Raw genomic sequence first — 12356 nt, forward strand, 5'->3', positions numbered from 1 at the left:
ACCAGGACTTCTCTCGAGGGGCCAGTGAATATAGGTTTATGGAGGAGGAAGGACCCCTGATGTCCCTGACTTGTACTGTCGGGAGGGTGGCCCTGGAGCACGTTTGCCTGTGTGTGTGCAACACCCGCAAAATAAATGTTTAAAAATGAGGGATAGCAATTCTAAGTGAATCCAATGTTAAAATAGAAAATGAAACATAGAATATATACCAAGTGTTTTAGAAATAATAAAAGGATGATTTGATATGTAAACCCCCACCTAATTCACAATAAAAAGTTTTGAAATGATAGCGAAGTCCCTTAAGCAGGAAGGAGCCTGCGCGCAGAGACGAGACCAGTGGGGTGAGATGACGCTGGTGGGTGACAGCAGCCCCAGTCCTGCAGGCTAGTCTTCCCACCCCAGCACCCCAGCATGTCACATGTCTGCTCCTGAGAAAGACCCTGCCCTTCTCCATAGATCACCATCAAGTTTATTATTGGAGATATCTTCCTTTTTTTAAAAAATTAAATACTTTTATTGGGGGCTCTTACATCTCTTATCACAATACATATATTCATCCAGTGTGTCAGCACATTTACACATATGCTACCATCATTTTCAAAGCATTCTCTTCCCACTTGAGCCCCTGGTATCAGCTCCCCATTTCTGTCTCCTCCCTCCACCGCCCCTCCCTCACGAACCCTTCGTAAGTTATAGGTTATTCATTTTTCACCCCCTGGGAGGGGGTTATGTGTTGATCCTTGTGATCGATTCTCCCTTTCTCTCCCTCCCCTCCCCTAATCCTCCTGGTATCTCTACTGTCATTGTTGGCCCGGCGGGGCCTGGGGATGGATATCTATCCTGGATTCCCTGTGTTTCAGGCTCTTATCTGTAGCAGTGTGCATGTTCTGATTTAATCCGATTTGTAAGGCAGAATTGAGGTCCTGATAGTGGAGGGAAGGAAGCACCAAAGAACTAGAGGAAAGTTGTGTGTTTCATTGGTGCTATATTGCACCCCGACTGGCTCATCTCTTCCCTGTGACCCCTCTGTAGGGGGATGTCCAATTGTCTACAGATGGGCATTGGGTCTCCGCTCCACACGCCTCCCCCCATTCACCTTGGGTATGATTTTGTTTTGGGTCTTGGGGATGTTTTTTGATTGGGATGAGAGCTGCAGCACTTATTATTATTATTTTAACAGTCGTATTGACCTAATTTACATACCATATGAATATTGAAAGTACTGTGGCCTGCTAAAAGGACAAACCGATCTATCTCGGAAGAAGTGCGGCCAGAATGCTCCTTAGAGGCAAGGATAGCAGGACTTTGTCTTACAGACTTTGGACCTGTTGTCAGGAGGGCGCAGTCCCTGGAGAAGGACACCATGCTTGGTAGAGGGCCGGGAAGAAGAGGAAGGCCCTCAGGAGATGGACGGACACTGTGGCTGCCAGATGGGCTTAAGCACAGGAGCAATTATGAGGAGGGCGCCGGGCAGGCAGGGTTTCCTTCTGTTGTGCAAGAGATCGCTGTGGGTGAGAACGAACGGACTGCATGGGACCTAACAGCAACCACGACATCTGCATTGATCCACTCTGTCTCATAGCAAGGCTGTTGACCGAAGTGAGATCCAGGTGGGGCCCCTGCAACTGGATTTCGGGCTTCCAACGTCAGCCCTATAGGCTTCTGCACGGCAGGTGCTCAGTTCCCTCCTCCAGTCTTTGATCTTATGAGTCACATTCTGTGGATCGTACAGGCTGTGTGCTTCTTCCATGTGGACCTAGCTGTGGGACACTTTTAAGGTCTCCAAGTGTGGAGATCCCCTTGCAGAGGGGTCTCAGGGAGGAGACGAGCCAGTCAGGGTGCGATGTAACAACGATGAAAAGTACAACTTTCCTCTAGTTCCTAAATGTTTCCTCCCCGCTCCCATTACCATGACTCAAATTCGACCTTGCAAGGCTGGCTAGACCAGAGGATGTACACTGGTACAGATAGGAACTGAAAATCCAGGAAATCCAGGGCGGATGATCCCTACAGGACCAGTGGTGTGAGTGGCGAAACAGGGAGGGTATTGGGAGAGTGGGTTGGAAAGAGGGAACCAATTACAAGGAACTATATGTGACCTCCTCCCTGGGGGACAGACAACAGAAAAGTGGGTGAAGGGAGACGTCGGACACGGCAAGATATGACAAAATACCCATTTATAAACTATCAAGGGCTCATGAGGAAGGGGGGAGCGGGGAGGGAGGGGAAAAATGAGGACCTAAGGCCGGGGGTTTAAGTGGAGAGAAAATGTTTTGAGAATGATGAGGGCAATGAATGTACAAATGCGCTTTACACAATTGATGTGTATGGATTGTGATAAGAGTTTATGAGCCCCTAATAAAATGATTTAAAAAAAAAAAAGGTCTCCAAGTGTCAGCCTCCTCTAGCATTTCACTTTGTTTATCAACATGTTCGACATTTTCCATGTGCCAGACGCCTTTGTAACTGGGCTCCAATTCAGCAAACCCTCCCCCAAGCCAGGTGGGCTTGATTCAGCCAATGGGGTCAACCAATACCTTTGGCCCCGCCTCCCCAGCCAGAGATTTAAATTGTCATAATAGCAGCACCGCTGGCCCCTCTGCCCTCTCCCCTGAACCGAGCTCCTGTGCCCCTGGGCAGCGGTCTCTCTGCCTCAGGTCACCACGTGTGGGTGCACGGTCCCCCGAGGTTGCCGTGTTCAGCCCATGAGGGCCCCAGTGCAGCTTTGACATGCTTCCCTGACACAGCAGGCACTCTTGAGACTGTAAAACCGGTAGCTTCCTCCGTCCCTTATAAAAACCCACTTGAAGTACAAACCAGGCTTCAGCGTGAACGCTTTCTCTTGTGCAGCCAAGAGCCAATGTGTTACCGCACCTGAGAAACCTACCACAGTCACGACTGTGATCAGTGTCAGAACATTTTCTTCTTCTCTGCCCTCATTGTCATTCATGCACTGATTCATGCTATGCGTCTATTTCTTTCAATTGTGGCAAAACAGACACAACAAAACATCCTCCAATTCAACAGCGTCTACCCGATGGTTTAGAAGTGCCACCGACTGTACTCTCTGTATTGTTCAACCACCATTGATATCCCTCTCCCGTGTTCCAATACCATTAAAATAAACTCAGTGCCTCTTTGCCCTTCACCCACAGTCACCAGAGGTCAAGCTGAGTTTCTGCTTCTTTTTATGTTTCAGTAGTTTCTTGCTATCATATCCACATAGCATATGCTTCCGTAGTTAGATCGCTTTTTGAAAGAGTTGCCCCTGCATCGCCACAGTTATTGTCTCTAGCACCCATTCCTTCGGTGCTTCGTAAACTGGGACACCTGACACTCATGTGGTTCTCCTAACGGTCTGATGACGGAGGCTCTGGGACGCTCCTCCGTCCAAGGATGAGGAAGCAAAGGGAGCCCAGAGGGGCCCGTGACCCGCCCCAAAGCTCACAGCCAGCAAGCGGCAGAGCCAGGATTCAAACCCCAGCAGCCTGGACTACACTGCCCCATCACCCTAGGAGGTAGGGCTTATGATCCGATTGTTGCCCACATTTAACAAGCCCCAGGTAAGTGATTGGCTGCTAACTGAATAGTTCGTGCCCTGAAACACGCCTCTCCCCCCCTCCCCCAGCAGTTCTTGGGAGAAGGCATAGCGTGGACCACAACTAGGAAGCTGAGATTCCGGAGGGCAGGTGTCGTGGCCAGGGTTGTGCTGTGAATGGGGAAGAGTCCAAGTGGAACCCAGGCCTGGACACTGGCCCGAGGTCCTTTCCCAGCCTCCACGACAGTGGTTCTCTACCTTCCTGATGCTGCGACCCTTTAACACAGTGCCCTCCTGTAGTGGTGACCCCTGTCCAGAAAATGATCTTCATTGCTACTTCATCACTGCCATTTTGCTACTGTGACGAATTGTGATGTAAATACCCGATACGCAGGATGTATTTTCATGGTTAAAAATTGAACATCATTAAACATAAAGCATAGTGATTAATCACAAAACAATATGTAATTATATATTGTGAAATGTGTATGTGTTTTCCGATGGTGTTAGGCGACCCCGGTCAGAGGGGTCGAGACCCACAGGTTGAGAACCACTGCTCTAGGACGAGGTAGGAAAGACAGCGTGGGTTTGCACATGGAGACCTGCGCTTGGTGCCCAGGGAGTCATGGGCAAGAAGCTGGGGGAGGGCCTGGGGGGGGATCAGAAGCAGGAACAGGCACTCGCCTTGCAGCCAGCCCTGCCTATGAGTCCAGCCGCATCCCTAATGCCCCGTTCTGTGCCCAGCCAACCCAGCCTGCCCCAGGTGGTGACTCCCTCACAGGGCTGCAGGGAGGGCCTGCTTCACGGGGCGGTCATGGTCAGCGTCCGAGGGACTGAAGAGAGCCCAAGGGTGCCTGGGTGGCAGGGCACCGGCAGGCCTGAGGAAGCCGGCTCCTGTTTGGGGGTGGGTGCTGCAGGCAGAGGCCCATGTGACCTTACGGCTGACATTCCCCAGTGGCCACGTGGCCCCAACTGGCAGGGACAGCTGCAGAGGGCCGAGGCCCCATCAGCTTTGTTCCCAGGGTGGCACCCACTCCCTGGCAGGCTCTGTCCTAGCGGCTTTCCTGTCCCGGTGGCTGGCTCAGTGGGTGGCAGCACCGTGGGTCTCGCCATGAGCACCTAGAGGCCCAGGGCCACCAGTGGGGGTGCCCTCTGTGGTTGTGCGGGGCTCCGGGAGGATGGGGCAGGACCAAACGAAGCAGCAGATCGAGAAGGGGCTCCAGCTCTACCAGTCCAACCAGCCGGAGAAGGCGCTGCAGGTGTGGACGCGGGTGCTGGAGAAGAGCGCCGACCTGGTGGGCCGCTTCCGCGTGCTGGGCTGCCTGGTTACGGCCCACTCGGAGATGGGCCGCTACAAGGAGATGCTCAAGGTGGGCCGGGGCAGGGTGGAGGGCCGGCGGCGGTGAGGGGGTTACACAGGCCCAGCCCAGCCCTTCTACAGGCTGCGGTCCAGGTGGGAGATGCTGCTGGGTCTCAGCGTGTGGCCTGGAGCTGCAGGCGTGCTCTGTGTTGAGACATGCTGTGGGGTTCTCCAGTGCAGGGTGTGGGTCTAGGAGCAGTGGGAGAAGGGAGGCCCCCCAGTCTGAGGATGGGGCTTGGAGGGCGGCAGAAGCTGCCCATTGGAGGTTGAAGACAGAAGGGTGAAGCTCTGGTCTGAGGCTGAGTGGGGGTTCTGAGTCTGAGGGTGGGGGTTCTGGGTTGGAGGGGAGGGGAAGCAGGCCATGAGTCTGAGGCTGGAGGAGAGGGTCTGGGTCTAAGTCTGAGACTGGGGGAAACAGGCTGGGAGTCTGAGGCTGGGGGAGAGGGTCTGGGTCTAAGTCTGAGGCTGTGGGGGGGGGTCGGGCTGTGAGTCTGAGGCTGGGGGTAACAGGCTGGGAGTCTGAGGCTTGGGGAGAGGGTCTGGGTCTAAGTCTGAGGCTGGGGGGAGCAGGCTGGGAGTCTGAGGCTGGGGTAAGGGTCTGGGTCTGAGGGGAGGGGTCTGGGTCTGAGGCCAGAGGGCTGGAGGGCTGGTCACTGGCTCGAGCGGCTGACAGCTCTGTCCCATGCCCGGTGTTGGGCAGTTCGCTGTGGTGCAGATCGACACGGCCCGGGAGCTGGCGGATGCCGACTTCCTCTTGGAGAGCTACCTGAACCTGGCACGCAGCAACGAGAAGCTCTGTGAATTCCACAAGACCATCTCCTACTGCAAGACCTGCCTCGGGCTGCCGGGCACCAGGGCAAGCGCCCAACTGGGAGGCCAGGTCAGCCTGAGCATGGGCAATGCCTTCCTGGGCCTCAGCCTCTTCCAGAAGGCCCTGGAGAGCTTCGAGAAGGCCCTGCGCTCTGCCCACAACAACGATGACGCCATGCTGGAGTGCCGGGTGTGCTGCAGCCTGGGCAGCTTCTACGCCCAGGTCAAGGTGGGTCCCGGGGACCCCGCTCCCTGCCCAGTCCCCCTGTTTAGTCAAACAGGGCAGCATCGTAGGCAAAGGACCTTAGCCAGGCAGGGGAGGGAGGGGCCAGGACTCCCTGATGGCCCTGGTTTCCTGGGAGGGACCAGCCTGTTGAGGTCAGGCCGTGGACCGGCAATGTCCAAGTTTGCTGTGTGATCTTGGACAAGTCGCCTCCCCCTCTGCCGTGGGTTGAGTGCCATTGCATAGCAGCCCTAGAGGACTTAGTAGAAATGCCTCCAAGGTTTCCCAGGCTGCCAATCTATACAGGAAGGTGATGCAGTGGGCTGGGCACTGGGCTGATAACCACACGATCCGTGGTTCATACCCACCAGGTACCCAGTGGGAGAAAGACGAGGCTGTGTGCTCCTTCCTGTAAAGGTTAACTAATGTTTTTGGGAATTCTGTTCAGGGGTCTGTGAGTTAGAAGCGACTCAATGGCTGTGGGTAAATCTTCACTCGGCTCCTTAAAGAAGGCAGGACACACCCAGGAAACTCACAAAGGCATGGCTGGTAGCAGGTCCACACAGCGAAGTTACAGGGAGACGTACATTGTATTTGACCAGCGGTTCTCAACCTGTGGGTCATGACCCCTTTGGGGGGTGGCGACCCTTTCACAGGGGTCTCCAGATTCACAAGAGTAGCAAAACGACAGTGATGGAGTAGCAACGAAAATAATTTCACGGTGGGGGGGGTCACCACCACATGAGGAACTCTGAAAGGGCCGCAGCGTGAGGAAAGCTGAGAACCGCTGTGTTAGACAGAGACTTGGCTAGACTGCTCCAGGGCCTTCCAACCAAGGCAGGCAGGGGCCAGCTCAAGACTGTAAGACCTCCGGTACGGGGATTTCCACCAACAGTGAAAAGGCCAATAAGACCCAAACCGCTTTATAAATTCAGCGCCATTCCGATCCGAACGCCAGCACGATTCTTCCCAAAACGGAGTGGAGAAAGGAATCACCAAAGGGTAGACGGAACATTATTTAAAATATAAGTAACACCAAGTAGGCGACCTTGCAGCCCCAGATTTTAAAGCCTACGGCATCACCACGGCAATCCAAACAGTGTGGTGCTGGTATAATGAACAGCTACCACACAGACCAGTGGGTCCGAACTGAGACCCCAGGAAGACCGCAGAGCACCTGCACACACTTGACCTTGGAGCAGGAGAAGAGCCAGCCAGTTCACTACATGGGGCTGAACAGACAAACGCCAGTCAGAGGGTTGGTTTCCACCGCTGTTTTCCCGGGAAAGTCCAAACAAGCCTGTGCGGTGCTGGGAGCGGCCCAGGAGAAGGCGATTACTGGATGTGAAGTGAGGGGGGATCTGGGGCAGAGTCCACCAGGAGAGTCTGGCGTGAGAACTGGGAGCCCTCCTCTGGATGAACCAACCAGCAGGTGGGGTGGTAGTGAGTGGGACAGAGACAGGAGGGCACAGGGGTGGCAGCTCTGGCAGGCAATAAGGGAGTTCCTGCCTGGGGCATGAGGCCAGGGCAGCAGCTGAGGGGACAGGCAAAAATGACGGTTTGCAGGTTTGAAGGAGAAACTCACGGGATGACTTCCTGGGCGCCATGGGCGGATGCCACGGTCCCTTGGCATCAGTGGCTCTGCCAGTCATCCACGGAGCCTTTGGAAGTGAGAACTCGCTCATAGGAGGTGGAGTGCTCTACTGGTCCCCTCCCCTCCCGCGCCTCCAGCTGAGGGGAACTTGGGATTGGGGGGAAAGGAGACAGGTATATTCTCTTGCCTTCTTGTTCGGTTGTCCATTCAGCCAATGCTGGTGTCAAGTGTGGTGCCAGGATCTTATAAATCACGGATGGACCGGCCAAAGAACCTGGCCTTCAGAGGGTCCACACCTTTGCCCTGCCATCTCTGCATGCCCAAGGATCACTTCCCCTGGCAACCAAATGAATGAATGAATGAATGAGATGCAGGAACACTGGGCAGGGCCTGTGGCCCTCCCTGGCTGTGGGAGCAGGCAGACCCTGGAGCTCTCAATTAGCACCCATGTGCCAGCTCCCACCCTGTGCCCTCCCTGTGTCCCTGCAGGACTATGAGAAAGCCCTGTTCTTCCCCTGCAAGGCCGCAGAGCTTGTCAACAACTACGGCAAAGGCTGGAGCCTCAAGTACCGCGCCATGAGCCAGTACCACATGGCCGTGGCGTACCGCCTGCTGGGCCACCTGGGCAGTGCCATGGAGTGTTGTGAGGTGTGCCTGCAGGGGGCGGGGCAGGCGGGTGGGTGCTATGGGCTGGGGCCCAGGGAGCAGGGCCTCCTTCTTCTAAATCAGCTCTCCCCAACCCCCCAGGACCCCTGCCTCACCCCTGGCCCAGGCCCCCCATTAGGGCAGAACGCCTGAAGCATGTGTGGGCTTCTCGATCCCCCCCTGCCCATAAAAGAAACCTCCCTCCAGTCCATGCCAGCCTCAGCCGACGGGAGGGGCGTCCCTGGGGGCCCTTGGGAGAGCAGGAGCGCACACAGCCAGCCTCTGGGCTTCCAGCTTGGTCCTTTCTGAGCTGGTATCCCGCTCTCTTCTCTGAGCCTCTGCTTCTGCCTGTCAAGAGACAGCGGCCACTTTGCTGGACGCTGGAGGTCTCCGCAGTTAGTGCACGAAGCCTCAGGACTGCGGTGGACTCTGAGGATGGTGCTGGGCTGCTGCAGTAGGGCGGGGGGAAGGGGTAGGCAGTGGAGGGCACCACACAGGCTGAGGGTCCCCTCCTGCCCAGGAGTCGATGAAGATCGCCCTGCAGCACGGGGACCGTCCACTGCAGGCGCTCTGCCTGCTCTGCTTTGCCGACATCCACCGGAGCCGGGGGGACCTGGAGGTGAGGGGACACCTGGATGGGGAGGCTAGGGCCGGGGTCCGGGGGGTTCAGGCCCCGCCCAGCCTGACTTCTCCCCCTCCGGGCTCCCCACCTCCCCCCTGGCCCTGCAGACAGCCTTCCCCAGGTACGACTCCGCCATGAGCATCATGACTGAGATTGGAAACCGCCTGGGGCAGGTCCAGGTGTTGCTGGGCGTGGCCAAGTGCTGGGTGGCCAGGAAGGCGCTGGACAAGGTAAAGCAGGGCCCTGCCCACAGCCCCCATTCTCTCCAGTGCCCCCAACAGGGAGCTGACCACCTTGGGGTCTTTCCATCACTCCGCTTAACATCAGCTTCACGCAGACCTCACGGGGCTCGGACGCTCCTTGTCATTCTCCAGAGGAGGAAACGGAGGTTCAGAGACGGCCCGTGCCTGGCCCAGGGACTCACACTAGGTTTGAAGGGTTTTGACGCAGCTGCTGACTCCATATCCCTTTTTATTGCTGGGTAAACTGAGGCAGGGGTCATTTGCTTAGACAGTTCTGGTTACTGCACCTGTCTTCTCGACTTAAACACACACACACACACAGCAGCTGCCTCGCCACCTCCCTCTCCCCACCTGTTCCCTCCCTGCCCCTCCTCCCTGGGAACCCGCAGCCCCTGCCTCTGCTCACCTTTCAGGCTCTGGAGGCCATCGAGAGAGCCCAGGACCTGGCCGAGGAGGTGGGGAACAAGGTCAGACCGGAGTCCCTCTTCTGGGTCTGGGGGGGAGTGGGGGAGGGCACTCTTCCATGCCCTGGGCTCTGCTCAGTCCTCCGGGAACTGTCCCCACCACCGCAGGGCCCGGGTGTTTCTCTGGGCCTTGAAAGTGGAGTGGGAGAGGCTCGGTGGTGGCTGCCTCCCACACACAGGGTTCTTACAGGAGCCAGTCTGTCCCAATTCCAAACCCCAATCCCTCTCCCAATTCAATACTTGCCTCTGAACTCTAAGAATGTGGCAAGCAGGCCCAGTGGCCCTCGGAATCTTCTAGAGGAGGAGCAATGAATTCTCTGGGGCTCGGTACCCAGTTGAAGAGCCCAACAGACACCTGATTTGGGGGATAGCAGCTCAGGGGGGTTAACCTGCGAGGCTGGTAACCTGTTCTGTTGTGGGTGAGACCATCAACGCTCAGGAAGCACGTGAACCATGCTGAATACACGTACCCAGGTTGGCCACTAAAACGGTTTCAAAACGTGGATCTCCAAAGGGCCCGGGGCAGGCTGGCTAAGGAGGGGGCCGGCCGCTGCTGGCTGGCCCTGACTCCTGTGTCCGTCCCCAGCTGAGCCAGCTGAAGCTGCACTGCCTGAGCGAGCGCATCTGCCGCAGCAAGGGCCTGCAGCGCGAGCTGCGCGCCCACGTGGTGCGCTTCCACGAGTGCGTGGAGGAGACGGAGCTGTACTGCGGCCTGTGCGGCGAGTCCATCGGCGAGCGGAACAGCCGGCTGCAGGCCCTGCCCTGCTCGCATGTCTTCCACCTCAGGTGGGGGCTCCCAGCCCGGGCCCCCGGGCTGTCTGTCCTAAGAGCTCCCACTAGAATAGTCCCTGGACCCGCCCAGCACCCCATAGGTGACCATGATGATGATGTTGATGATGACGGGCCCCAAAGAGGAGTCTGAGAGGCCCTGCAGTGCACCCCTCCCCGCACCTGATTCACAAGCGCAGGGGCAGAGCCCTATGGGCGGTGGTGGCAGAAGACTGGCTCCCTCCTGCCTCCCTGCCCAGTGCTCTGCCCATGGAAGCCTCCCCAGGATCAGGGGGTGGGGGTCAGAGAGAGGGTGGTGGGAGAGGGGGAGAAGGAGAGCCAGAGGACAAAGCCTTTCCCTCCCAAGGTGCCTGCAGAAGAGCGGGCCCCGGAGCTGCCCCAATTGCCGTCGCTCCTCCATGAAGCCTGGCTTCGTGTGACCCCAGCGACTGACCCTCATCGTCGGGGCCACCCTGGCCGCTGCCTGGCCCTACCGGAAGCTCCTGGCGGCCAGGCCTTGGTGGCCCTTCACTCCTCCGACACCGGCCAGGGCCGGGCCAGCCCACTGCTGTCCCTCTGAGCCTGTCTGCCCTTCCCACCTCTTTGTACTTTGCTCTTTCTAGAAAAATAAACCGTGCGTATCTGGTGCCACTGCCTCAGGCTTTCTCTGGCCGTCTGAGGAGGCGGGATGGGGGGTGCACGAGGACGCTGGGTGGCCGCCTCACAAGAGGACGCCCCCAGTGCCTCCAGGCGCCTCCACAGGTGTGGGGACGCCAAACCATCAATCACACGGCCACCAAACCGGCCACACACGGAGTCTGCTCGGAAGTGATCGTGCCTTGGAAAACGCAAGAGTCGATGGCGCTGGGCTTGATTTGCTTGCCCTCATCCTCTTCCTCAGCAAGTCAGCCCTGAAGCCATGGGGTGGGAGCCCAGCAGGGTGAGGAGGGGGCGTCCAAGCTGGCACAGCTCCAGGTAGGGAGTCAGAGCCGGGGGCAGAGAGAAGGGCACCCAGGGGAGGAAGGGACACTGGGCCCCAGCCATGAAGAGGACACCCATGTGGGTGGGTGGTCTAGGGAGCTAGAGCCCGGCTGGCAGGAGGACCCCAGTGCACAGGGCGGCGTGGTGAAGGGGGGTCCGAGCCAGAGCAGGGTGAAGACGACAGTCCTGGAGGAGAAAGGCTTGCACGGAGAGTCAGCACGGTGAGGGGCAGAGCTGCAGGACGGCGGAACAGAGCGTCCAGGGCCACGCAAGGCCTGGCGAGGGGCACTGGAGCTAAGGAGGCTGGGGAGTTGGCCACGTCGGGGGCAGCCCGTGTGTGGCGTCAGAGCTCGAGTGGCACGGGTGGCCATCCGTGTCTTTGGGTGTCCTGGCATAGGGCATCAGAGCCATGGGAAGAGGAGGCTGTGCAGGGAGGGCACGGCTACTGTGAGGGGGCAGGGCGGGGTCACAGAGAGGGAGCAGGTCACATGAATAGACACATCCATCCATGATCTTGGGAGCCAGGCTTCTCCGTGCCCAACAAGGGGGTTGTATATAGGAAGAGAGAGGAAGCCGGACGGGACCGGCGGTGCTGAATTGGAATTGTAGGCATCACAGTGCATGCAGTGATGTGCACTGTGTACTCAATTAAAACACACGTTGCATATAGATATCCATATGGATATCACTGGATCTAGAAATAGATGTGTGTGTGTGTGTGTGGTTGCAGTGACGTGCCGATAGCAATGCGCACCGAGAACCCAGACCTTGACTTCTAAACCCCATGGCTCTCTGGAGAAGGTGTGATGCCAGCCAAGGGCGAGGGCAACCACCATGAGCCTGGGAGCACAAGGAAACGTGAAGGATGGTGATGGTTCAAAGGACACCAGCACCCGTTTGTGTGGGCTCCTCCCGCCCACGGAGGCATGAGAAGAAACGAGAGAGCCGACTCCTTTGATGGCTCCGCCTGCGAATCCTTGCTGACGCCATCAGCCACGAGCTCTCCTGTTGACGTGGAATGGGATGCTTGCCTAGTTCTGGAGCGCATTCCCATCAGCGTCTTTACTCGGCTCAAAGGGCAGTTTCCCCGCAGAGAAGACTGGCAGCCG

General features: G+C 57.4%; 1 protein-coding gene and 1 long non-coding RNA gene across 4 annotated transcripts; one reads left to right on the forward strand and one right to left on the reverse strand.

Annotated features, from left to right (window-relative positions):
- Window positions 1-4608: 4608 nt before the first annotated feature.
- Window positions 4609-10798, forward strand: RAPSN (receptor associated protein of the synapse). Of its 2 annotated transcripts, XM_004708363.2 has the most exons (8): window positions 4609-4908; window positions 5599-5937; window positions 8015-8173; window positions 8691-8789; window positions 8900-9022; window positions 9448-9501; window positions 10085-10284; window positions 10634-10798. In XM_004708363.2, exons 1-8 carry the CDS (start codon window positions 4717-4719, stop codon window positions 10704-10706), a joined length of 1239 nt encoding a protein of 412 aa, XP_004708420.1. In that variant the 5' UTR covers window positions 4609-4716; the 3' UTR covers window positions 10707-10798. The 2 variants fall into 2 exon arrangements, with proteins under 2 accessions (XP_004708420.1, XP_004708421.1); XM_004708364.3 differs by lacking the exons at window positions 8900-9022; window positions 9448-9501.
- Window positions 7717-10807, reverse strand: LOC123521776. Of its 2 annotated transcripts, XR_006680126.1 has the most exons (4): window positions 9441-10807; window positions 9217-9278; window positions 8442-8783; window positions 7717-7861 (listed from the first exon to the last, which is right to left on the reverse strand). It is a non-coding gene; the product is annotated as an uncharacterized LOC123521776 (long non-coding RNA). The 2 variants fall into 2 exon arrangements; XR_006680125.1 differs by lacking the exon at window positions 7717-7861 and having other exon boundaries at window positions 8316-8783.
- Between the last annotated feature and the right edge of the window lie 1549 nt (window positions 10808-12356).

The sequence above is a fragment of the Echinops telfairi genome, unplaced genomic scaffold, assembly GCF_000313985.2.
Source record: "Echinops telfairi isolate 266 unplaced genomic scaffold, ASM31398v2 ScPeMD7_60;HRSCAF=208, whole genome shotgun sequence".
Classification (NCBI taxonomy): Eukaryota; Metazoa; Chordata; class Mammalia; order Afrosoricida; family Tenrecidae; genus Echinops; species Echinops telfairi.